The sequence below is a fragment of the Meles meles genome, chromosome 2 (genome assembly GCF_922984935.1).
Source record: "Meles meles chromosome 2, mMelMel3.1 paternal haplotype, whole genome shotgun sequence".
NCBI lineage: Eukaryota > Metazoa > Chordata > Mammalia > Carnivora > Mustelidae > Meles > Meles meles.
Genome location: NC_060067.1, coordinates 192152168 through 192177409, shown reverse-complemented (window position 1 = coordinate 192177409; position 25242 = coordinate 192152168). Strand labels below are relative to the sequence as shown.

Below are 25242 nucleotides of genomic sequence, written 5' to 3'. Positions count from 1 at the left end.
ATCGAGTCCTGCATTGGGTTCTCTGCCCATTGAGGAGCCAACTTCCTTCTTTTCTCTCTGTCTGCTTCTCTGCCTACTTGTGATCTGTGTCTGTCAAATAAATAAATAAAATCTTAAAAAAAAAGAACATAGTTAAAGTATGATCTTTGTATGAAAGAATATTATGCCGCAATTGAAAAGCATGTCAGAAAAAATATGACAATATTAATATACTCGGAGGGAGAAGCAGTCATGAATTAAAAAATGAAGACATTATACTGTCTTCTACTACGATCCTGATAATATAATCCTTACATATTGAATCAATACTGAAAGAAAGATTGTGAATTATATTGGTCATTATTGCTGGGTGGTGTTGAATCTATTTTCCTTTTTACATATTTTTTGTATTTTCCACAATATCTACAGTGATCTCGTATTAGTTTTATAATCATAAAAAATAACAAGGTATCGTATCAACGCAGGAGGTATGAGCTGTGGAAGCTTCTCTACAAATGTAGCTTTTAGAATAGTGGTACGTCAAAAGAGACTCTTTTTTTTTTTTTTAATTTAATTTTTTTTTTATGTGACCGAGAGAGAGATCACAAGTAGGGAGAGAGGCAGGCAGAGAGAGAGAGAGGAGGAAGCAGGCTCCCTGCTGAGCAGAGAGCCAGATGGGGGGCTCAATCCCAGGACCCTGAGATCATGACCCGAGCCAGAGGCAGAGGCCCAACCCACTGAGCCAGCCAGGCACCCCCGAAAGAGACTCTTAAGGACAGAGAACAAACTGAGGGTTGCTGGAGGGGAGGTGAGTGGGGGATGGGCTACATGGGGCATGGGGATTATTAAGCAAGGCACTTGTAGTGATGAGCACTGGGTGTTAAATGTAGGTGATGAATCACTAAATTCTACTCCTGAAACCATTATTACACTATATGTTAACTCACTAGAATTTAAATAAAATTTTGGAAGAAAAACAAAATAATAAATTAAATTTTAAATTAAATTGAGAAGTGGTACAGTAACCTCACTAGGGAAGTGAAAAGTCCTCAACAGTGGGAAAAATGCCCTAATGGGCTCCAGGATCTTTGATGTGTGAACTACTCAAGGTCTTCTCCCAAGCCAAGGACACATTCTCCATAGACAAGAGGCTCATGAACACCCTCCATTAGTATGCATATGCCTATCCCATAAAACGTGACCTGGCAAGTCATTTTCGGCCAAATCTGAAAGAGGGGCAGAGGGCCCCAGGTAACATAAGGCGCCCAGAACATGTCTGAAGCTCTGACAGGTGCAAACAACTCCACTTGTCTAAATATAAATTCACTTAGGCAGTTTGGAAACAGTCTTTCCCACTTTCTATTCTGATCAGGCAGAAGAATGTTCTCTTCTTTAGTTCTGACTCTTGATGCTGGTTATTTATACTTAGACGCACTGTGCAATAATTGTTCTTTAAAGAGAAGGAAAGTTAGAACGCTAAGAAGAAAAAAAAATTCTCTTTCAAAACCTAGAATGAAGTTAAGACCAAGGTCTGGGCTGTTTTTGAAGTGTGTTCAGTTGAGAAAGAGATAAGATATTAATAGTATTTTTTCGAACTTTCTGGAGGAACAAAAAGCTGGTTTTAACACATGCATAAAGAAACATTGTCTAATATTTAAGCCAGAAAAAAGACTTAATTCTTAATCAGTAGAGTGGAAATTCTTTGGAGGGACACATAGAACTCTGCTCCTTTGTCAATTCCTGCCATGCTTTCTCCCATTACCCCTAAACTCTGACTCCCCCTTCAGGATCCTGCTCAATGCTCGCTTCCCCAGAAGCCTCAGCTGACCATTTCCCACCCTACCTCCACGACCACGCATGCGCAGTCCTCCTCTTGGCTCCCAAATTACAGAGGATTACCTTCGACACATTTATCCTACGTCGTTACTTACTAATCTAAGAGCTTCTTGAGACAAAGATTATATTTCACTGATTTTCTACTTCCAGGACCCCAGTTGACAGTAGTTACTCAACAATGTGGTGTTAAATGAATAAACAAATGTATAGGAGAGGATTGAAGAAGTCACAGATGAGCCCAAGTGCAAGGAAGTAGCCACCAAAGAGCCACTTATAGCCACCAAAAACAAAGTTTATGGGAAAAAGATAATTGGCTTTGCTTAGCTTCTGCTGGGTTTTTGGTTTATTTGTGTGGGGAGGGTTGGCTTACTAGATGAAATTAAGACTTAAATTCAATGCCAGATATTATAAAAGGGACTTGGTATGCGTTGACTGAAAGGTTGACACTTTAAGTTTTTACTTTTTTTCTGCTAAAAATGAAGGTAAAGCAAGATCGTATAGAATGAAGGGCCGGTCCAGATCTCAGGTTCCAGGGCCTTGGTTGGACCTGCCGAGTTCAGCTGGAACAGTCCTCCAGACCTCACAAACCAGCTCTACTCTGATTGCTAAGGAGACTGTGCTTGCTTCAAACTCACAGACGCCACACTCCTGCCTACCAAGACTGTGGTGAGCCACAACTAAGTTTAGCACCACTCCCCTGCTCTGAAATAGTCTCTAAACCACAGGGGGAAATGATTACCCATGGTTTCCTAGATCTATGTAAGGAAGATGCTTCCAAACCTTAATGCTGTAAGGTTGTATTTACTTGCCCCAACTCCTTCCCAGTTTGGTTCAGATCACCCTTTGCCTGAATTCATTTTGCAACACCAGTTGGCTCTTCATCTTTGCCCACTCCTCTACCATGCTTACCACGCTTGAGAAATGTAGCCAGCACTTGGCTTCCAAAACCAACCTACTCATCAGTTAATAAAAGGGGTTTAGAGTTGGCAAATGGAATACTGAATAGAAACCTTATTTGCCAACCGCCTACCAATAGCTGATTTCAGAGGTGGTCCTTATCAGATATTCCCATCAAAAGAGAAGGAAGAGGACTAATAATTGCCCTTCAGACAGGGAGATGGTGTCTTGAGCTGAAGGCCTGTATTGGATCAAGGCAACCTATCAGTGTTTTAGTTTTACATTTCTAGTAAAATTAGAATTTGCTTTCATATCCCTGAAAAGCAGAAAATCCAAAGTGCCATGTTCAACATAATGAATTGTCCTAAAACTAAATATATCCAATGTGAAGGAATGACCTTTACTCTGAATTATGTTTGTTGTTCTGTTTTTATTGTTGCTAAAAAATATTTTTTTAAAACATAAAATGTTGGTAACAGAAGATGGTAATTTTAACGTCTTGGCACTTTAACAAAATGGCAACCCTCTGTTGATTTTCAAAATTCATTAAAACTAGAAAACTAAGGGCACCTGGATGGCTCAGTGGGTTAAGCCTCTGCCTTCGGCTCAGGTGGTGATCTTATGGTCCTGGGATGGAGCCCCATATTGAGCTCTCTGCTCAGCAGGGAGCCTGCTTCCCACTCTCTCTCTGCCTGCCCCTCTCCCTCCTTGTGATCTCTCTCTCTCTCTCTGTCAAACAAATAAATAACAAACCTTTAAAAAAAAACAAAACTAGAAAACTAGGATGATCATCCCTAAAGTGACTATCTCAGAGATGAGCACCAAGTGGATTAATATATGATTATGTGAATATGTATTTAAACTGATCTCATCTGAGAGGGAGGAGCTGGTCTCTTTTGGGTTTATCATTCTCTACAGACTTCAAGGTGTATCACAGAGATCGTAGGGGCCCTGCAGGTACAGGTAGTTGTGACAGATTCAAGTCAGGTAATTTCCTCTGAAATATACCTACCTATATACCTAAATATGTGGTACTCTGTTGTGATGGCCCCAGTAACAGGTTTTTTTGTTGTTTTTTTTTTTTAAGGTTTTACTTAATTATTTGAGAGAGAGCGAGAGCGAGAGAGCACAAGGTGGCGGGGAGCAGCTGAGGGAGAGGGAGAAGCAGGATCCTGGCTGAGTAGAGACCCCAAGGAGGGGGAGGTCCCTCCATCCCAGGACCCTGTGGTCATGATCAGAGCCAAAGGCAAAGGCTAACCGACTGAGTCACCCAGCGGTGCTCCACCGCCCCCCCCCCCTTCCCTGTAACAACTTTATAAGACCAGGTTACTGTATGGCTTTCACAGTAACACCTGGACCCCTGACGAGCACAAAGCCAGCATCAGTAATTACTTATTTTCGACACTATCATTAGAACTGGAGCTACTCATCCCAGAGAGCCTCCACCTAACACGGAGGCAAACAGCACTTGGCACTCTCCAGCAGCTTCTCTGGGATTGGCATAAAATGGGGAAATTAACGGTCATGCGTGAAGCCCCTGGCTAAAGTGCACGATGAAGGTGAACGGCTGGACAGCGCGGATGCAACCGCAACTACTACTGCGCCTGTGGGAAGGCTTTTCCCTGGCCAGGACTTTGCTTGAAAGAGGGCATTTGGCAAGCTGCCCGCGAGCCAGCCTTTTTGCTGTAACGGGACGCTCTTCTGTAGGAAAGTGCCTCTGCCCCCTGGCGCCGGTCCCCACGCTTCTGATGAAACAGTGACCCCACTGCCCCCTTCCCAGCCCTGGACCGCAGCCCTATCACTCCCGGCGCGCAGCCAATCACGTGGCGAAGCGGTGCTATCCAAGAGCGCGGCTCCACGGCCATTGGTCGACGGCTCGCGTCCCGAGAGCGCCCATTGGCCGCGGGGGGCGTTCACGTGGAAGGGGTTCCGGGATGGCTCCCCAAGTGGGGAGAGGTGCTGGAAAGTTAAAGGGAGCAGCGCGGAGGCTGGGAGTCTGAGTCTGGATGACTCGCCACGGGGAGGAGGCGAGCGGGCTGCTCTCGCGCACGGACGGATGCGTCTGCCCGCCAAGGGCGCGGACCTGAGTCCCGGCCCCTGCTCCTGCTATCGCCGCCGCTGCCCCTGGCAGCCCCGCGCGGATGCTGCCGCGGGCTGGCGCCTCTGGACCTCAGGGCTCATGAGCTGCACCAGGTACGTCCATCCCCAAGCCCTCGAGTCCCGGTGCAGGACCGAGAAACGGCGGCGAGGGGCGCGCAGTGGAGACCTTCTTTGACTCCTGTCCCTGCACGTTCGCCGCCCAACTTGCCGTTGCACCCCGGGGGTGGACCACCCTAGACGGGGCCGAGGAGGCGGTTGCTTCCAGGTGGGAAGAGCAATCGGGGACCAGAGGTGGGATGGAGCCTGGCGGGACCCACGTGTTCCGCTTTAGTGCGGGTCTGGCCGCCAGGGGTAGTTGGCGGTGGCAGGGGTTGGTGCCGAGTTGGAACCTGAGAAAAGGCGCTTCCAGCCTGGGACCCGACACTCCCCGAGGGTGTCCCCGAAGTTGGGCGGTGGGCCCTGGAGTACGAGGAAAAGTAGCCTCGACTTTCCCCGGGTCTTGAGTTTCCCGTAATACGCAAGGAAATACACTTGGGAGTCTCTCGGGCCGCCGAGGGCGATGGGGTACAGAGTCAGCCCCGGTTCACGGTCTCCGGTCCCCAGGCAGGGGCTGTCCCGGGCCGGCGGGGCGAAGCCGCCGCGCGGGGACGCTCGAGCGGCGGCGCGGCTCCGACCGGGGTTGCCCTGCCGCCCCGCCCTGGTGTGATAACTTGGGCTCCTCCCCCTTGTCCTCCTCCCCCTGCCGGCCCTGTCTCCCGGAACGGAGCGCCAGCCCTGCCTCCCGGACACACGACGCTCACGTAGTCGGGTGGCAGGCGCTTCCCCTGCCACCTCCCTCCAGGCTCTCCGATGCAGCGAGCCAGCTGGAGAGGGGGCTTCCCCACGGCCCAAAAGGTGGGTGCGGGACAAGGCACAGGGAGCTCAGGGAGCTCACAGAGTACATGGGGGGCGGGTTGCGGGCTGTTGGACAGAGGGGGGGCAGGGTCGCATTGACCTGTGCGGTCTTCCAAATCTGGAAGCCCGGACCGGCCTCCTGCCCCCCTCCCCACCCCGTGTCCTGTTCATGCCACTCTTTTTGAACCAGAAAAGTGGGTGTGGAGGGGACTTGCTAGCCAGAGAGAGGGTATAGGGCCTGGAATGACATACCAGAAGAGTTGGGGCCCCCCGGGTATTGTTTACTGCAGAAGAGGAGAAAACTTAGGACAGACTTGACTTGAAGACTTGGAGAGTTGGGGGAAGGTGGTGGAGCCTGTGGTCGGTGTGGCCAGGCCTCCCTGGGAGACTCAGGGTCTGGGAGAAGAGAAGTTAGGGCTTTGAGCAGGGGTGGGGAGAAGAGGAAATGGTTCATGTGGTGGGGTTGTCCAGCAGCCAAGACTGAAGTGAAGCCAGCCAGTGGACTCCCCACAAAAGTAAAGTAGAGGTAGTTAGGGAGAAGTGAGAGGGAAGAAAAGAAGTTAGTGGGCATTATTAGCAGCCACGAGTCGAAGCTAGAAGGGACTTCCGAGGAGAAGGCCTAAGCCCAGAAAGGTTGGGTCAGTAACTTGGTCCAAGCGGCACAGCTAGGGGGAGGCCTTCCTAGGCTAGTGCTCTGTTTCGTGTTGGGCATTGTTCCGTGGCAGGTACTGTAATAAGCAGTGCGTGTGTGTGCACGTGTGTGTATCTCATACTTTAAATGGTGGTGACAGGACAGAAGAACGCAGGTGAATTTGAAGGCTGTGAATAAAGGTTCCAGTGGTCAGAGGACAAAGGAAAACATGTCAACTTTATACTGCGTCAGCCAAACCTTTTGGGAGGTAGTAAAGCAATGCCAAAGTGTGGATGGACAGGTCTGTTAAAAAGTATAACCTGGTCATTTGGGTGTGAATGCTTCCCTAGTGTCGTTCTGGTGTTCCTTGTAGGTTCTTGGTGCATCTGATTTTTTCTGTCTTTTCCTGTGAGAGTATGAGAATGGAGGGGAGGATTGTCTTGGGCTCGATACCAAAAAAAGGTTTACTTCCTATAAAAGGCACAGCCCAAAGCCAATAGCTCCCCTGCCTGAAACTGTGAAGGTCATGTGCCAATTTTCTGTACAAGTTTATTGTTTCTCCAGAAACACCACCATAACCTGACAAGCTGTCTTGAGAAGGTGCGTTGGTTGTCGCTAGTGGAACAGGGAAAGTATTACGCAAAACTATCCCTGTTCGCTTCACTTTTCATGGAGTGCTAGGGTTTGCCCTCTTCTGACCAGGAACACTGAAATCCACCGGTAGGCACGCCCCATTCGCTCAGGGGCAAAAATGATCTCCTAGGCATCTATTTGGAAGTCAAGTTTTTGAGACTCTGAATAACACTCACTCATACTCTCAGGACCTTGTCGTGCAGCAAACCGCTATCGAATCCTGCGTCATACTGTGCTGGTTCAAATATGGGTCCGTGTCTTCTTCTGGCTTTTTCCCTGGCCAACCTTAGTGACTCATATTTCTTGGCCTGGGAAACAGCTAAGCAGCCAGGAGAGGGAGGCCCGAGGTGTAGCCTTTGCACACCGTGTTGGCACTGATCATTTTTATCATTTTTTGGATAAAACACCTCTCCAGGTGCCTGCCTTTCAGAGACTTCAGAAACTTACCTTGTCCATCTCCATTGCTAGGAGTGCTTCTGGGGGATGATGATCCCTGTCCCAGCCCACTGGGAAATTCCTGAGCAGAGGGCCAGGAAGGCCTACTTCAAATCAGCATTTGGTACCCTGATTCTCGTAGAAGGATCTGGTTCATCAAAGCTGGAATCTACCCGTGAGGATAGGCAAGTGGCCAATGGTCAGATCGTACCCTGATTGAGGCCACTGGGGTTCATGTCCTCATCTCCAGTTACGGTGTCACTTAAATAGGGAAGGGATTCTGGGCAGTGGTTGCTTAGCAGTGCCCCTGAGGCTGAAGTACTCTTGGTAACCCTTCGGCACCCAGTAGTGAACTTTTTGCCTTTCGTGGAAGAATGTTGCAAAACCAACGAGGCTCTAGAGAGTGCCAGTGGAGTTGTTGAGGTAGCTGGTTCTGACCAGAACCTCACCTTCGACCCCCAGCTCTGCTGGTTCTGACAGTCTGGTGATAAAAGGGATCTCAGGGCCAAAAGGACACGCACTGGGTCCAAACGGTGAAACTTTGCTGAGATCTTCAGCTACGTCTTTTTCATCCATAAGATTAAAAGCCCAGAGTGACTCTAGTTAACTACAAGTGAGCAGATTCTTTCACTGATCAGCTTGTTTTAGAATTCTGTTTCCAAAGTATCTTGAGAGATTCCCAACCTTTTTCTAATGAGCTGTTTGAAGGTTGTGTGGGGAAGCACGTATGAGGTGCGGGAAAGCACGTAATTGAGGTTGGTTTGCAGGCTTGAAGGGATAGAGAAGAGGATGGAGAACTTACGGTTGACCTTGTGCTGACTCAGGCAAGGAGGAAGGGCTGTAGGGTCAGAGGAGGAACCCAGCCGCCCTCAGTTCACGCCCACGTTGTCAAGGGTAGGCAGAGGGGGAGGGGCTGAGATGCAAGGCTTTGCCCACTTTGGGGAAATTTTTAATCCACGTTTAATTAAAAAAATAAAATAAAAACAACTACCTGTGTTAACATTAGAGCTGAAAGTATACTTCCAGTGCATTCTAATGAAGTTTTGCAGTGGACAGGGGGAAAGTAAAACTCAAGTACTTTGTTACTATAGGATGGTTTGTTTGTTTTTTGTTTGTTTTTCACATGGAACCATTTAGCCAACCCACTGACCCTCTGTGAATCTATCTTTCCCATTTCAGTGAGAACTTTTCCTTTGCAAAACAAGTGCCTGGCTACAAGAACAGATAATAGAAAACAAATTTGCTCCTAAAATTTTCACTCACTGATTTTGTTAGAGGGGAAACAGTAAGACAAATGTCCCTTTAAAGTGGATTTTTATATAAGTACACTGTGGCTATAAATTATTGTTTTGTGTCTCTGAATGTGTGTTTTTCCAGTCAGTCATCACCAAGTGGTTCCTGCATCCTAGGGAATGATTATATTTCTTTTGGAAAATGGGATCAAATCCAATGTGTCTTTGTTCTGACTGTTCTTTATGTATTTGGTTAATCAAAATCAGAAGTTGAAAATGAGATGTTGACTGGACTGAACCAGTGGTCTCAGCCCCTGGCAGAAGACGAGCAGCATTTTGCCTTTTGCTTCTCCTTAACTACTACCATTACCCTGAAGACCCCACCAGTGGGCAGAAACTAGGGGAGCCTGCGAGCAGGCACCCCCCAAAACCCACCACATACCTACCCCTTTGCCATAATGAGAGGGGAGAGGTTGGGACCTAATCTAGATTCTGTGTTCTGTGGTTCGCAGACTAGAGTTTAATCCTGCTTTTGTCCCTGACTTCTCCAGGTAGCCCATTGTAACTATCAAATCAGAATATAAGTTTGCTATGGCAATTAGATGAGAAAAATGGCTTGGCTTTAGTGAGGCAGTAGTGTTGAATATTTGAGGCATTTTATTAGATACTTTTTTTTTTCTCCCTGATTATAGAAGTGATGTTATTTTTTAAAAAATACAAGAAACAGAACACAGGAAAACAAATTTCCCGAAATGCCTTTACCTGGATTTTCTTTCTTTCTTTTTTTTTTTTTTTTAAGATTTTTTATTTAACAGACAGAGATCACAAGTAGGCAGAGAGGCAGGCAGAGAGAGGCGGGGGAAGCAGGCTCCCCGCTGTGCAGAGAGCTAGATGCGGGGCTGATCCCAAGATCAGCCTGATCCCTAACATCATGACCTGAGCCAAAGGCAGAGGCTTAACCCACTGAGCCACCCAGGCACCCCCCACCTGGATTTTCTAACAGTTTTAAGTATATCTCTAGTCTTTTTTTTGTTTGTATACCTAATACCTTTCCCTACAAGTCTAGTCGCTATGTACAATTTTATCTTCTCTATTTTTTACATTAACAATATATTATAACTTTTTTCCATGCTGCTTAAACCTTTTTTCCAAATAATGGTTTTAGTAATGATACAAAATTTTATCGCTGGATGTTGTACACCTAATTTAACCAAATACTTGTTATTGGTTCTTTAGGTTTTCTCACCTTTTCCTCCCTATAATGTTGCATTGGACATTTTAGTACATTAGCCCCCATGCATTAACTCTTTAAGATTAATACCTGTATGTGATATTAGAACCAAAAATGATATGAATATTTAGAAAGGTGCTAATTTAGACTAATCGATGTATTCATATTATTTTTTAAGGTTTTTTTATGATTTTATTTCTTTGTTTAAGAGAGAGAGAGAGCACAATGAGGGAGGAGGGTCAGAGGGAGACGGAGAAGCAGGCTTCCTGCCAGGCAGGGAGCCCAACTGGGGCTTGATCCTAGGACCCTGAGATCATGACCTGAGCTAAAGGCAGTCACTTAACTGACTGAGCCACCCAGGTGCCCCTTCATATTATTTTAAAAATCTTTACTAATTCAGTAGGTAAAAACAGGCATTGTTTCCTAATCTAAATTCTCTAATTATAAAGTTGGATGTTTTGTGTATTTCTGGGACATTTTTAAGATTTTTTCATGAATTTTCCATTCATGCTCTTTGCTCATTTTTCTTTGTGGCTATTTGACTTTGTTATTGTTTTGTAAGAACTCTTTGTATATGAAGGTATTAACTCTTTCCTGCCATACTTTTTGTAAAATGTTTTCCCAGTTTCTCTTTAATCTTTTGGTTTTACTTTTTTTTTTTTCACTTAGAGAAAAATCTTGTTTTTATGAAGTCAGATTTAACCTGATCTTTAGCAGGATTCTCTTTGCCTTTTATTCTTATACAGGTTATCTTCACTGTAGAAAAAACAAATATCCACCTATATGAAAGGTTTAAGAAAACTATTGGCATTTTTAAAAAGAAAGATATACTGGCATATAAAAATTTAGTGTACATTTTGTGTCTTCACAATTGAATTCCACTGTCCAGCATAAGACTTGGCATATAATAAATACCAATCAGTATTTGTGAGATGAGTGCATTTCTTTGGGGGCCCCTGGGTGTCTCCATCTGTTAAGCATCTGCCTTTGGCTCAGGTCAGGATCTCAGGGTCCTGGGATTGAGTCCCACATTGGGCTCCCTGCCCAGTGGGAGTCTGCTTCTCTCTGCCCCCTCCCTGCTTGTACGCTCACTCTCTCTCTATCTCAAATAAATAAAATCTTAAAAAAAGAAGGAAAAAAGCACATCTTTTTGTTATTCCCCAAGGCACTCTAGCCTCCTTAGGGCCCCAAGAAATCCTAACAGAAATACCTGTGAATTTAGTTTTAAAACCAGCGGCTCCCTACTATATTGTGTGTTTTAACCTTCATCCTCCCCCCCCACCCCACTTGACATTCGTAATCTCCCCTGAAACCAAGGTCCTGCTGGCCCACACTTGAGTTAATGCCCGGCTGCAGCTGTGTGGGCAGAGACGAAGGCAGACGTGGTTTGCCAGCCCGTTGCCATGATGCCTTGAACGTCTGTCTGATCTCGTTGCCGTTTTCTTTCTCTTCCCCTCTGGCCAGGGTTCTAGCCTATTCATCTAACCCCATGATGGCTGTGGACATAGAGTACGGATACAGCTGCATGGCCCCTTCCCTGCGCCGAGAGAGGTTCACCTTCAAGACCTCACCGAAGCCCAGCGAGCCGCTGAGGCCGTGCATTCAGCTAAGCAGCAGGAATGAAGCCGGCGGGATGGTGGCCCCCACGGTCCAGGAGAAGAAGGTGAAAAAGCGGGTGTCCTTTGCAGACAACCAAGGGCTGGCCCTGACAATGGTCAAAGTGTTCTCAGAATTCGATGACCCGTTAGATATTCCCTTTAACATCACCGAGCTCCTAGACAACATTGTGAGCTTGACGACAGCAGAGAGCGAGAGCTTTGTTCTGGATTTCACCCAGCCTTCCGCTGATTACTTAGACTTCAGAAACCGGCTTCAGACTGACCACGTATGCCTTGAAAACTGTGTCCTGAAGGACAAAGCCATCGCAGGCACGGTGAAGGTGCAGAACCTGGCGTTTGAGAAGACGGTGAAAATAAGAATGACATTCGACACCTGGAAAAGCTTCACAGACTTTCCCTGTCGGTATGTGAAGGACACTTACGCCGGCTCAGACAGGGACACCTTCTCCTTTGACATCAGCTTGCCTGAGAAAATTCAGTCTTATGAGAGGATGGAGTTTGCCGTGTGCTTTGAGTGCAGTGGACAGATGTACTGGGACAGCAACAAAGGCAAAAACTATAGGATCATCCGAGCCGAGCTGAAATCCACGCAGGGTGCCGCCGAGCCACAAAACGGACCCGATTTTGGAATATCCTTTGACCAGTTTGGGAGCCCTCGGTGTTCCTACGGTCTGTTTCCGGAGTGGCCGAGTTATTTAGGATACGAAAAGCTAGGGCCCTACTATTAGCCACTGCGTGTGCCGGAGCATAGCGGAGCAGGTGCAGAGGAGCCTCGCTGCGGTCACGGGCAAGTGGAGACGGAAACCAGGAGAAACGTGGAACTGCCATTAGGCACAGTCTCTGAAAAGAAAGGATCCTGTTCACTTTTCTTCTTATGCCGGCTAAGCCAGCCAGGTTTAGGTGCCAGGACTGGTTTCATACTCGGAGTACCAGTGGGGTGCTGGTCAGCTCGGCATCCAGGGTGGCCACGAAAGTTGGAGCAGAGTGGCAGGGCCGGCCGGGGCCTGGGCAGGAACCAGGCCCATGGGTACTGCGGGCGACACTAGGGGATGGTGGCTTCAGAATGAGGCCACTAGGGGTGCGCCCCAGCTGCCTGGAGGAACCGTCCCTGCCCCCTGGAATGTGGATGGTCACCGGGAAGTCACTCCATCCCAGCCCGCTGCCCCGGGACCCTTGCCGTTGGTCTCTGGGCGCCCCCCACCCCACGCAGCTCTGTGCTTTTTTTTTTTGCATTTTGTTTTCTTCACAGTTCCTCTGATGTTCAGGAAAAGATAATCAAGGTAAATTAGCCTGTGACGGAAACAGGTGCTTCCTCTTTCTGACCCCACGTCTGTGTGCCCCGGCAGAGAACAACATACCAGTTGTCGAAAGAAACTGGCCCCCATGCCAGGCTCCAGACTGCAGGCTTCTGAGTAGGCAGGACAGAAGGGGACACCTGTAAGCTCTCCCTCTTGGCTTTCGGGGCAGCTTTCGAAGTACTCACTCCTACCCTGACCTCACAGACAGCCCAATTACAAGATTTGTTGGAACTTGCCCGGCTGGTTTGCAGGCATCTCATTCTTCACGGAGGGATTTTAGACTGTCCTTTCCTTGAGAGCCCTCCTCCATGCTGTGTTCCGGACACATTGTTTGGTTTGGTTTTGACTGTGATCTGTACGACCCAGGAATCTTTGCAAGCACCCAGGAACTTTGATTTGGGTGTTCTTATTTATGGTGTGTGAGTCTATATAAAAGGGATAGAGGAAAAAACCCTCACCAAGTTCTCATATTTTATTTTCAATGTGTGGCTACTCTGAAATATCAGAGATTAATTATTCTTACCCATATTGGACCATGAATTAAAAGTCCGTTGGTTCATCCTGTCGTGAGACTCCTGGGACATTAACTGTCACTGACAGATTGATCCCCAAACCCTATGATTTTTCTGGGGTGAGAATGGTTTGTACTTGGGTGTGTTTTAAAAAATATTTTTACATATGTATTTGGAGAAGGTTGGGGTTTTTTTTTGTTTTTGTTTTTGTTTTTGTTTTTTTTCTTTTCTGTTTTGTCTTTGGAGCTTACTTAAATGTCTCATTTTCCATTTGCTTAATCTTAGTAAAGTGGGATTTTCCTGAGGGAGGCAGGAAGAGGGAGGCACAGCGGCCTGGATTTGGAGGTGCAGCAACTGGACTCTGCAGGCAGAGAGTCCGCTCTTGCTTGCATTGATTAGAAAAGGCCTCTTGGTTTCTGCGGTTTGGTCAATTGGTATCAGGCAGGGATGGAGTGTCTTGGCTCCTAGAGTTTTGTGGTAGGTTTTTTCTTTCTCTTTTTCCTTTTTTTTTTTTTGAACTTCGAAATGTTTTGACTTTTTAAAAAATGTTTTTAAGTGATGTCTGATGTAATTCTTGTTCCTAAAACTGGCTGTTACTCATCTGAGATCTAGTGCTTTATTTTTTATGCCTCTCCCACATGGGTAGGACTCGGGATCACATAATTTATGGGGAAAATTGCCTTTTTATCTCGTGCTGAAATTGGGCAGGATTGTGTTTTATCTAGACATGCCGACATCAAGTACACGAACGGCACTTTCAGTGTTAGCAAATCTGGCGATCAGAACAGTCGATAGTGCAAATTAAAACCAAATGGAAGCAAGCCATTTTATGTAGGTCATGAATTTATTTTGTTTTCAGAAGTCCAGTCCCTCCTCCTCCAAGTCAAGAAAGTTACAGGGTGCACTGTCATTTACATGTTACAGTCTAAAAGTAACAAGATCGTTGTATATTCAAAACAAAAATGTCTCAGGAGACTCCTGTTCCTATTCGGTTTTCAGTAATGGTGATCTTAAGACATTCCGGGGTCAAAATTTGAAATACGGTAATTCCGCAATAAGTAGCTCTTAAAACAGTCCTAAGCCCTCCCCTCCCCCAGTCTTTACCCCCCAGCTCACCCCAGCTTTTTTGCTGGGGGCACTGCTTGCCAACCCCTGCCAGTGCACCTGGGATGCCCGCCCTACCAGGCAAGTCCTCACCTGCTCCCAAAGACCCTTCTCTGACTAGACAATGTGGTTGTGAGACTTCCCTGTCAGCCTCGTGGTTCGGGGGGAGAGGGGGCGTCTGAAGAATATTATCTTTTATTCACCAGTCTTTCTTCCTTGGGCCCAGTTCTGCCCCAGGGTATCAACAGATGGTCCCAGGATCTGCAGAACCCCTCCTCATTTCGGAGCTCGCCGTCCGTAAATAGGTCTATAGCCTTCAGACGGTGACCAGTTTCTTAGTTGCAGACGGACGTCATTGCAGCCTGACTTGGCGGTGTGCCCCTCACACAGCTGGATTCAGTGATGGTGACGAATGTCCAACAGCCCAGTGCCCTTTCCAAGTTGCCCCCTAAAGGGCGGGCCTCCCACCGCGGGTGCCCTTGTCCAGAAATGGGGAAGCAGCTCCGTTTCTTTCATATTTATTTCCCCCAAACGCCCTGGGGAGCATTCAGAAATCAGGTGCAATAAATAAGCTGGACTATTGAAAAATACATAATAAATAAGCTTTCAGTGTTTCTTGGAAGATAAGAAGCATTCGAATGGGTTTCTTTTTATTTTTTTAAGTATTCTGATGATAGGGGAGGTGGTGAGAAATAATAGGAGTTCTATAGTTCTCCAGAAATTAAAACAGTTTCAGAGTCAAGATAGAATTTATTTTTTTTTCTCTAAGGTTTCATTTTAATGGTGGCAAAACATGACTGTTCAGTGTTTTTTAAAGATGTAAATTTCGAACAGTTAAAAATGTTTTGTGGTTTTGATCTTTGCATATAATTTGCTTTTTTAAAAACAAGCATTACTTGTAGTCACGTGGATGTTCAATGCGTTATGGGTATGTTTATAAACCAAAAAAAGTATTGGTTCATTTTTTAGAAATGCTCATTTTCCAGGTCTTCCCTCTCAGTGGACAGTGAACGAAAACCTTGATTGTCTTTATTTGTTTCGGAAAATTCCTCCACTGGGTGTGGTTTGCCAGAGCAGGCCCCATGGCTCTCTGCTCTTGGGGGCTCCCGATCGCTGAAACTGGGGATGAAGAGTCATAAGCATAATGGGATCTTTCCCGGGGCCTCGAAGACAGCCTGGCAACTTCTGTGCACTTCCTAAAGTGGACACATGGGACTGGGCGGGGAGTCTGTGGTTTCTGGTGGCTTCTCCTCGGTAGGGTTGGAAAGCTGTGAATGTTACAGCAGTTTCGGTGATCAGTTCCTAGAGCCTGCCAGACCTGTGAGGACGATGTTTCACTTTTACGTCAGTGTGGATGGAGAACCAAAGGCTCATCTTCACCCGGTGCCTGAAAGTGCCTTGTCAAGAAATGTACACATGTTTTGAAAAAAATATTTTTGTACACAAAGGTAAAGGGGAAATGCACTTTAAAATCACCAGAATGGATGTCTTTTGTGTGGTGTAAGAGAGTGGTTGGTTTGTATCTCAAACGCAAAAATGTAATAAAGGTAGAAAACACAAAACTGAAACTGTTCTATTTTAAAACACGCTATTCTGGGAGTCAGAGGCTTGTGAGAATTTTTTTTATGGTTTTCTTTTTTTTTTTTTTTTTCTTTTTTTTAAGTAATCTCTAAGCCCAACATGGGGCTCGAACTCACGACCCCAAGATCAAGCATCACAAGCTCCACCGACTGAGGCAGTCAGGTCCCTGGGGAGAATTCTTTTCAGGCAGTGTGTTTCCACATATAGAATGTAGGTTTTTCAGAGGGCTAGGTCCCAATCAGGCTGAGTTCGAAAGCTAAGACACACAGGGAGGGTGGTAATGGCCATTTCGCAGTCACACTGGTGAAGTCCTGTCACTGCTAGGAAAGGAAGGGCTAGAGAAGCACAGGGCCAGCATTGTCCTGAACCCATTTTTACTGATCTGAGGGCATGTCTCCTACCCTCTCACTTGCTCGTGAAGCATATTCTTAGGATTGACTGTTTTTAAAGGTGGGAGAACTGTGACCAGCCGTGATAGTTTGTAACTGCTTGTTCAGACAAGCTGGAACCAGCAAAGCCAACCAGCTCCCGGTGGGACTTCTGCTCCTTTGGGTGTCAGACACTCATCCTAAGTAAGATTTCCAGAGATCTTTTATTTCAGACTTCAATAGGGTGGAGGGAGGGACAAATTGCTTCCAGATGCTTCCTGTAATGCAGTGTGCGCCACGCCACGAAGGCCAGTGGGAAGGTAGAACATATCAGACCTCAGCACCTACTGAATAAATGCAAAAAGGGAGCTACACACATACCTGCCTTTCTCAAGACTGTCCAACACTGCCCACAGTTGGCCTTACCAAAAATGGGAAGGGGGAAAAATCAATAGTGGTTTTCATGAATGTCTAGTTGAGATTCAATATGGTTTTCATAATCATTACATGATTCTAAATTGCGAGACAGACATCTCAGAGGTGTCTGGAGGAAAAAAAAAAAACCAGCAGAAACACTTTGCTAGGGCATTGTCTCCAGATTAGCAAATATCCAGCTCTGAATTATTCAGTTGAACGTTTAGGCTTATCTATGGCATGCAAAGCCTGCCAGGTGATTTTTCCTCCCCAACCCCTCCAAGAGATAGTCATGTGTTAGATGAGTCCTCTGACAGCCAGGAAAAGCAGTGCGTCCTGCTGCCTCTCGGTATCAGGAGTCAGGAAGGCTGGGTCCTGGCCTTGATGCTGTTGTACCTTGTCCAGTGCTTGATCAGAGGGGCTCGGAGTGTTCTTCAGCCGGGATAAGACAACCAGGGGATCTCGTGGTGCCCCAAGTACTTAAGAGTCAGCCAACATGTTCATTTTTAAAAAATGCTTCTAAATAGAAACTTGTAAGAAATATCACGTACACCACTTCCATTCTTCGCAAGAATCACAGGAATGAATAGCATTCCAGACAACAGCTTGGACGTCATAAAATCAGTGTGCAAGCCAGAGAGATAGCGGCTCGTGTTCAGGGGGAAAGAGATGAAGGCCCTCTGTGTGTGTCCTAAAATCATGGAGCCAATCTGTGCCAAAGCCGGGAGGACCACGTGGGTCCTTTATCCTTTTTCCAGGAACTCTCATCCCACACACTGGAGTCACTCTAACAGAACGGACACTGAAATGGTCAATTCTAAAAAGTAAGACCCTCCTTCCGGAGAGATGCAATCCCCAGGGGGAAGAGTGAACACGCTTGGCTCTATTTTTTTTTTTTTTAAGATTTTATTTATTTGACAGTGAGTGAACACAAGCAAGGGGGAGCAGCAGGCAGAAGGAGAAGCAGGCTCCCCACAGAGTAGACAACCTGACGTAAGGCTCCATCCCAGGACCCTGGGATCATGACCTGAGCAGAAGGCAGATGCTTAACCCACTGAGCCACCCGGGCGTCCCAACACACTCATCTTTAGATGCAAATGGCACATCCCTCCCAAAGACTTCCTCTGCACGTGTGAGGCTGAGGAATTCCACCATGTGGAAGCATAAACGCAAACAGTACATATTTTGGGTGTGCAAGGGCCCAGCTCGATGTGATGGGTGGCAGGAAACCATGGAAGGGGCCCGTGGCTACAGCGGCATTCTAGCCCACAGGCAGAACGTACAGCCTCGGCGTCATCTTCCACCAGAAGGGAAGCCCTCGGTCATGACGTGGGAAGGCTCTCACCCTCCCTCCCTCTCCCTTCTCCATGAGGAGCCCTCAGTGAGGAGATAGACAGGGACTCTGAACAGAGGTCCTTGTGCACGTGGGATTCTCCCATAGGTGACAGGTTTACTTGGCATCATTCATCTCACAAGCATGGATGTCCCTCCCTAAACTTGGGCCCTCCGCTAGACTTGAATTTGGCACGGAGGATGAGGAGGCATAACGCTCATTTTCCTCTGGGGTCAAAAATAGTAATAATGATCTGGGATCCCGGCCCTCCACCCCAAAATGTAAGATGGGCTGATTCGGTCAGGGGTTGGAAACCTTTGTCTATAAAAGGCCAGATACTAACTATTTGGGGCTTTGCGGGGTCCCTGCAGCCTCTGTCACATATTCTTCTTTCAAAAAAAAAAAAAAACCCCAAAAAAAAGAAACAAAAGAAAAACCCCTTTAAATATGTAAAAACTGTTCTTAGGTGTGGGTTGTGCAAAAATACAAAATCAGGCCAAGGGCTAGACCCGAACTGCCGGCCGCAGGGTGCTGACCCTGGTTGAAAAGCCGTCTAGGAGGAGTGAGACATCAGAGTGGACTCGCAGACCCTCAGCGGAGGCCCAGAGACAACTCTTCAGTTGGTTCATTGAGAGACCCTATGGTTGATGGCCCAAATGGGGATGCTTTCGAGAAGGAGCAGAGACACCCTGAATTGCCACGGAGCACTCAACGTGTGAGCTACGAGCAGCCCAAGCACACCCTGGGGAGCGATCCCTGCCGTGCTCCCCTGTCCTGGGGCCTGCGGGATCCTCTCAGACCTTTGGGGGTGCCCAGAGAGCTCGGGCTGGTCACGGACTGGAATCAGTTCTGGCTGGATGGTGGGTTGTTTTTTGTTTTTTGTTGTTTTTTTTTTTTTGATGGGTTATAACAGAGCATGATTTCGTCTGTGGTTTCGATGTGTTTATATTGGTTAGGTTTTCTGTTTCCTAATTGTAGTGCAGATGGCCAAGTGCCCTCTGGAAACTCCAGTCAATTCAAAGAGGAAAGGGGTTATTAATGGTTTGGACGTAAGTCCTACCGCCTCTTCCCCTCCGCCCCGTCCCTTCCCAACAGGGCATGGCAGAGCTCCCCGAGAAACTGTTTATGGGGACAGAGAAAGAATTCAGCTATATTGCAGGCCTCCGTCCCCACAAAGTAACCCTGAAGGGCTCCTGGGAACTTGGCCAACTACACGGTCTCAGCTCATCTTTCTCTGGCGCAGCAAGTTCAAGAGGCCTTCAGAAGCACAGGAAGTCGAGGAGGTGGGAATTCCTCTCCGAAGCACCCTTCCCGCAGGCCGTCTCTGTCCTGCAGACACACAGGCTCTTCCTTTTAGATCTGTTACCCAACCCTGGCTTCCCCGCCAGCTAGAACCCAAGGAAGGTCTGCAATGCCAAGGAAATCTTAGTGTCATGCTGTGGGGACTTGGAAAGGTTTTTACGAAGCCCCACTATACCCAAGGGGAACTCCGTCACCAGAAGGGATGCGAAGCTTTTCAGAGCCCACACGTCTTTCAGAGAAAGTAGGGACACCGCACATCACAATGTGCCCTGTGACAGCTGGTAAGAAAGAGAAATGCCTCGCTGCCTGCGCTGGGCCCGCCCCCAGAGCCACCTAGTTAATTGTCCTTTGGTAGAGACACCCGGTCCCATCCGAACGTGGAACTAGCTAGGTGACATTTCACGGATCTTATTACTGTAAGGTTTTATAGACGAGATAAACACGACACCAGGCGAGGTAGGCGCAAGGCAAGATTTATTAAAGGCACTCTCTGGCGGAGTTTCAGGGCTCAGGAGAAGGGGAGCCAGGAAAGTCGCGCCGGGAGGAGGTGGGCACCCTCGGGCGAGGTTCCACGACTCTGGAAAGCGGAGTCGGGGAAGTCGCACTGGGAGGGAGTTGGCGGGGTCTTTTATCGGGCCAAGGTAGTGCATGGGCTCACATCCATATATGATAGGGTATTTGGTGATCAGAGGGTATGGGGTGGGGGGTCCTGATACTTGTGTTTCCTGCATAGGTATCGGGTTACCTATGGAGACGTGACCTGGGCATACATCCTTTTGGCGGGAGAGTCAAGGGTTGAGGAAGGAGGGGGAGGGGGCTGGAAGATGGCGGCCCCGGTGGTCATTTCTATCGTTCCTCCTGCATTCCCAGAGCCACCGACCCAACAATTACCATATCATTTGACCAAAAATTATTTTATTATTAACCATTTGCCATCAATCAATTATCTATTGAAACAAACTCTGACGCATCCCCCAAATATTTTCGTAAATCCTCTAGGCACACGGATTGGCACATTCGCTCACGCAATCAAGCATCGGTTCATCTGAATTTTCCAGTCTCCAGAAGCTTTGCCATCGGCTGCTCGATCACCTCACCGCCTGAAATCCTCATGCCTTATTATTCACACACACACACACACAATGAAAAGAAAAGCCAGAGAAAAATTATTTTCTTTCCAAAAATCCGGTCCATTTTATACCAGTCCATTTTTCTGCTCTCAAAATGGCGAGTTTCTGACCCAGGCCTTCAGGCCGGGTGTTTTCTGTTCCAGCCAGGACTAAGGGCAGCACGGAGTGAGAACCACAGCCCGCCGCAGCTAGAGCAGGAAAGGAGAGTGGCACAAGGCCTTCATTCTCCTCCTCCTCTCCAGCATCTCTCACTCCTTCTCTGCTCAGCTGGGCATCCCTGCTATCTCCCCAGACAAGGGAGTGCGGAGGAGATGCGGGTCTCTGGGCACAGCCTCAGCTCTGAGGTTCAGCTGCCTCAAACGGGAGCAGCTGGTGGTTTTCAAATTTTTACAAAACACTGGAATCTGTTCCTAAACTCATTCTGATGTGAACCCAATTTGTAATAAACTGAAAAGGTGCTAGCTAAGGTAGAAATTGCAGGAAGCAGGGGACCACACCCATTTCCCCCTCCCCGGACCCCTGAGGCACTTCCTAAGAGCCAGGGGACGCAGACATGGGGTGAGAAGCTTTTCCTTAGAGTGCAGAAGTTACAAGTCTCCTGCTTCCGAGGCTAGTGAATGTAGTTCAAGGATATCCTGTAAAATAAAACAAAAGCAAGCTGGCAAACAAAACTTCTATGGGAGCGAAACACAATTTAACCCCATGTTACGCAAAAGGCCTTGCATTGGAGTTCCCTATTATCTTTCCTAAGTGTCTCACATTTACGTACAAAAACTGAACTTCCTGACAAGCCGACTTCCATTCCACACTAACAATAATACACGAAGCAAAACTACTGAGTACTTTTGTGGGCAACGTTGTAGTCAGGGCCAAGTGCTTCTGGGAATATGGAAAGAAAAAGATCATTATTGCCAAGCTCTATACAATCTCTCTGGTGGCCATGTTGGCCTTTTCTTCTCCTGAACCGCACGTGCTTTCACTCCGTTTACTGGCATCAAACTAAGCCTGGGGGCACCTGGGTGGCCCAGTGGTTTCAGCTCAGGTTGTGATCTCAGGGTCAAGAGACAGAACACCCCCCTCCCTCCCCCCACCAGCTCTGCGCTCAGCACAGGAGTCTGCTTGTGGATTCTCTCTTCCTCTCCCTCTACCCCTCCTGCTTGTGCTCTCTCTCTAAAATAAATAAATGAATCGAAAGGAAGGAAGAAAGAAAAAAAGAACAGAACCAAGCCCAGACAGTACTCAAGTTTCCTTAAAAAAAAAAAATTAAACTTGTGGGGTGCCTGGGTGGCTTAGTTAAGCGTCTGCCTTTGGCTCAGGTCATGATCCCAGAGTCCTGGGGTCGAGCCCTACATCAGGCTCTCTGCTCAGCGGGGAGACTGCTTCTCCCTCTCCCTCTCCCTGCTTCTCCCCCCTGCTTGTGCTTGCTTGCGCGCTCTCTCTGTCAAATATAACATTTTTTTAAACATATTATTTATTTATTTGACAGACAGAGATCTCAAGTAGGTGGAGAGGCAGGCAGAGAGAGAGAGAGGAGGAAGCAGGCTCCCCACTGAGCAGAGAGCCCGATGCGGGGCTCGATCCCAGAACCCTGAGATCATGACCTGAGCCGAAGGCAGAGGTTTAACCCACTGAGCCGTCCAGGTGCCCCTGTCAAATATGACATTTTAAAAAATATTTTAAAAAATTACAGTTGTGATTTTGAGATAATTATAGATTTGCATGCAATTTTAAGAAATAATGAGAACTGGGGTGCTGTTTACCAAGATTCTCCCAACAGTAACATCTGGTGAAAGTATAATACGAGGTCACGATCAGGGTGCTGACATTGATGTATGTGGTCCAAACATCGCAAAGGCCTCCCACCTTGTCCTTTTATAGTCACCCTGCCTGTCCTCCCCTCCCCTCCCCCACACCATCCCAAGCCGGGGAGCCTTGACCCCTGGTAACCATGAATCTGGTGTCCCTCATGTATAATTTTGTACTTTCGAGAATGTTATATAAATGGAATCAGACGGTATGTAACCTTTGGGGACTGGCTTTTTCCACTCAGCATCCTTCCCAGAAGAGCCATCCAAGTCGTGTCATGTATCAGTGTGTTCCTTTTTATTGCTGCGCACTTTCCATGGATAGATATTGCAGTTAACAATGACTATCTTGAAGAGCACTTGAGTTGCTTCTAGTTTAGGCCGATTACAAATAAAACCGTTATGAACATCCACGTACAGATTTTTACGTGAACGTAAGTTTTCATTTATCTGCCGTAAATGCCCAGGAGTGATATTTGCAGGGTCATAGGCTAGAGCCATGTTTCGTTTTGTAAGAAACTGCTGAACTGGGGCACCTGGGTGGTTCAGTGGGTTGAGCCTCTGCCTTCGGCTCAGGTCGTGGTTCCGGGTTCCTGCGATGGAGCCCCACATCGGGCTCTCTGCTCGGAAGGGAGCCTGCTTCCTCCTCTCTTTCTGCCTGCCTCTGCCTACTTGTGATCTGTCTCTGTCAAATAAATAAATAAAATCTCAAAAAAAAAAAAAGAAAAAAGAAAGAAAGAAACTGCTGAACTGTTTTCCAGAGTGGCTGTCCCATTTTACCACACCACCAGTCATGGAAGCAATGTCTTCACATCCTCACCAGCTTTTGTGGGGGTCACAATTTCTTATTGTAGCCATTTCGAGAGGTGCATAGTGCTCTCTCATTGTGCTTTAAATCTGCTTGCCCTAATGGCTGATTAAGGTGAACATCCTTTCACAGATGGCTTAGTTGCCATCTCTGTACCTTTGGTGGTGAAATAGCCATTCATATCTTACGCCTATTTTCTAACTGGAATGTCTGGAGTTTTTTGGGTTTTTTTTTTTTTTTTTGTCTTTTAACTGTTGAGTTTTGAGAATTGTTTACATATTCTGGATGCCAGCCCTTTGTCAGATGTGTAGTTTGAACATATTTTCTCTTAATCGATAGCTTTCCCCCTCTTCACATGGACGTTCTCAGAGCAAAAAATTTTACTTTTTATCAGTTTGCCATTTTTCCCTTTGTGGGATCCTTTTATGTCAAGTCTATGAATTCTTTGCCTAGCTCAAGATCCCAAAGAGTGTCCCCTATGTTCTCTTCTAAAAGTTTTATAGTTTTTCATTTTAAACTTATTTTTTTAAGTTTTTATTTATTTATTTATTTATTTATTTATTTATCAGAGAGAGACAGAGCACAAGCAGGGGGAGAGGCAGAGGCAGGGGGAGAAGCAGACTCCCTGCTGAGCAGGGAGCCTGATTCGGGGGCTCGATCCCAGGACCCTGAGATCATGACCTGAACCACAAAGGCAGATGCTTAACCCCCTGAGCTACCCAGGCGTTCCCGCATTTTAAATGTAAATATATGATTCAATTTCATTGTTGTAGAAGTGAGAGGCTCAGGAGCAGGCTCGTTCCTTTTGCTTACAGAGATCCACCTGCCGCAGCACCACGCGCTGAAAAGGCTGTCCTCCTTCCATGGACGTGCTTCGTGCCTTTGCCAGGAAGCAGCTGGGCGTGCTTGTGAGGGTTCTCTATTCTGCCGCACTAGGGTATCTTTCCCTCTATCGTCCACACACAGCCTTGATTACAGCAGCTTTATGGCAAGACAGCTAACATAGGAGAGTGATTCTTCCCACTTTATTCTTCTTTATTCTTCTTTTTCTCAACTGTTTTAGTGATTCTAAGGATTATCTTCTCATACGAATTTTAGAATCATCTACAGTGGCAGTTTTAAGAGGCATTGTGCTGTTCTTGTAATTGCAAGGGCACACACGCATGCGCCACACACACACACACACACACACACACACACACACACAGAGAGAGAGAGAGAGAGAGAGAGAGAGAGAGAGAAAGCGAGATTCGGGCTTAGTATCCAGACAGAGGTCTTCCTAGTGTTATCATACACTATACTTTCACTCTCTGTTTTCCTTGTCGCTTTGCCATCTTTGTGCTGTGGTTCAGGATATGGCCGTGAATCATAGTATTTCATAAGGACCGAGTACAAAAACTCGAGAACCACAGACGGTTGGAGAGCATGACGTCCAACCTCCAATTTGACAGGCACACACAGGAAGCCGGAGACATTAGGAGAATTGCTGAAAGTTGATCAGAGTTTCTTGCCAAAGCCGGCTTCCTAGTAGGGCCCTGACTGGTGACTGGAGCCCGGATGTCCTGCTACTCGGCTCTGAACTCGAAGTAGCACAATCCACAGCAGGGCCATTTGCCCACCTAGATCAGGTCATTCTTACATCAGTTCTATCAGTCTATGTATCAGAGGCAGGGACGGAGGGGAGAGGAAATAAAAAAGGGCTTTATTTCTGCCTCTGACTCCGGCTTAACCAGTTCAGTAGTTTATAAATTTCAGTCCTATCTAAAATGTAAACAATGAAGGAGACCAGTAGACTACAGAAAAATAGATGTGAGTCCTAACTCAGTGTTATGGTGAAAGGTCTAACTGGAGGGAAAAAACAAAAAACAAACCAACAACAACAACAAAAAAAACAACCTTGAGCCATCAACTTCTAATCAGTCCCTAATTGCAAGTCACTGTGGGCGATTGCCTAAGTGTACCATCCTGCCTCTTGCCCTCAAGGGGCTTACAATCAACTTGGAAGGGCTCACGGACCCTTATTGCCCAAGTGACGGGAAATGCGAGTTCATCATTAGGTAACCGTCATCCTGACTATGGGAACACATTTATTTTTCCGGT

At 46.9% G+C, this 25242-nt stretch overlaps 1 protein-coding gene across 2 annotated transcripts; it reads left to right on the top strand.

The window, feature by feature from the left end:
- Window positions 1-4680: 4680 nt before the first annotated feature.
- PPP1R3B (protein phosphatase 1 regulatory subunit 3B) lies at window positions 4681-15963 on the top strand. Of its 2 annotated transcripts, none has more exons than XM_045998094.1 (2): window positions 4681-4905; window positions 11333-15963. In XM_045998094.1, exons 1-2 carry the CDS (start codon window positions 4769-4771, stop codon window positions 12213-12215), a joined length of 1020 nt encoding a protein of 339 aa, XP_045854050.1. In that variant the 5' UTR covers window positions 4681-4768; the 3' UTR covers window positions 12216-15963. The 2 variants fall into 2 exon arrangements, with proteins under 2 accessions (XP_045854050.1, XP_045854051.1); XM_045998095.1 differs by having other exon boundaries at window positions 4808-5706.
- The last annotated feature ends 9279 nt before the right edge of the window (window positions 15964-25242 follow it).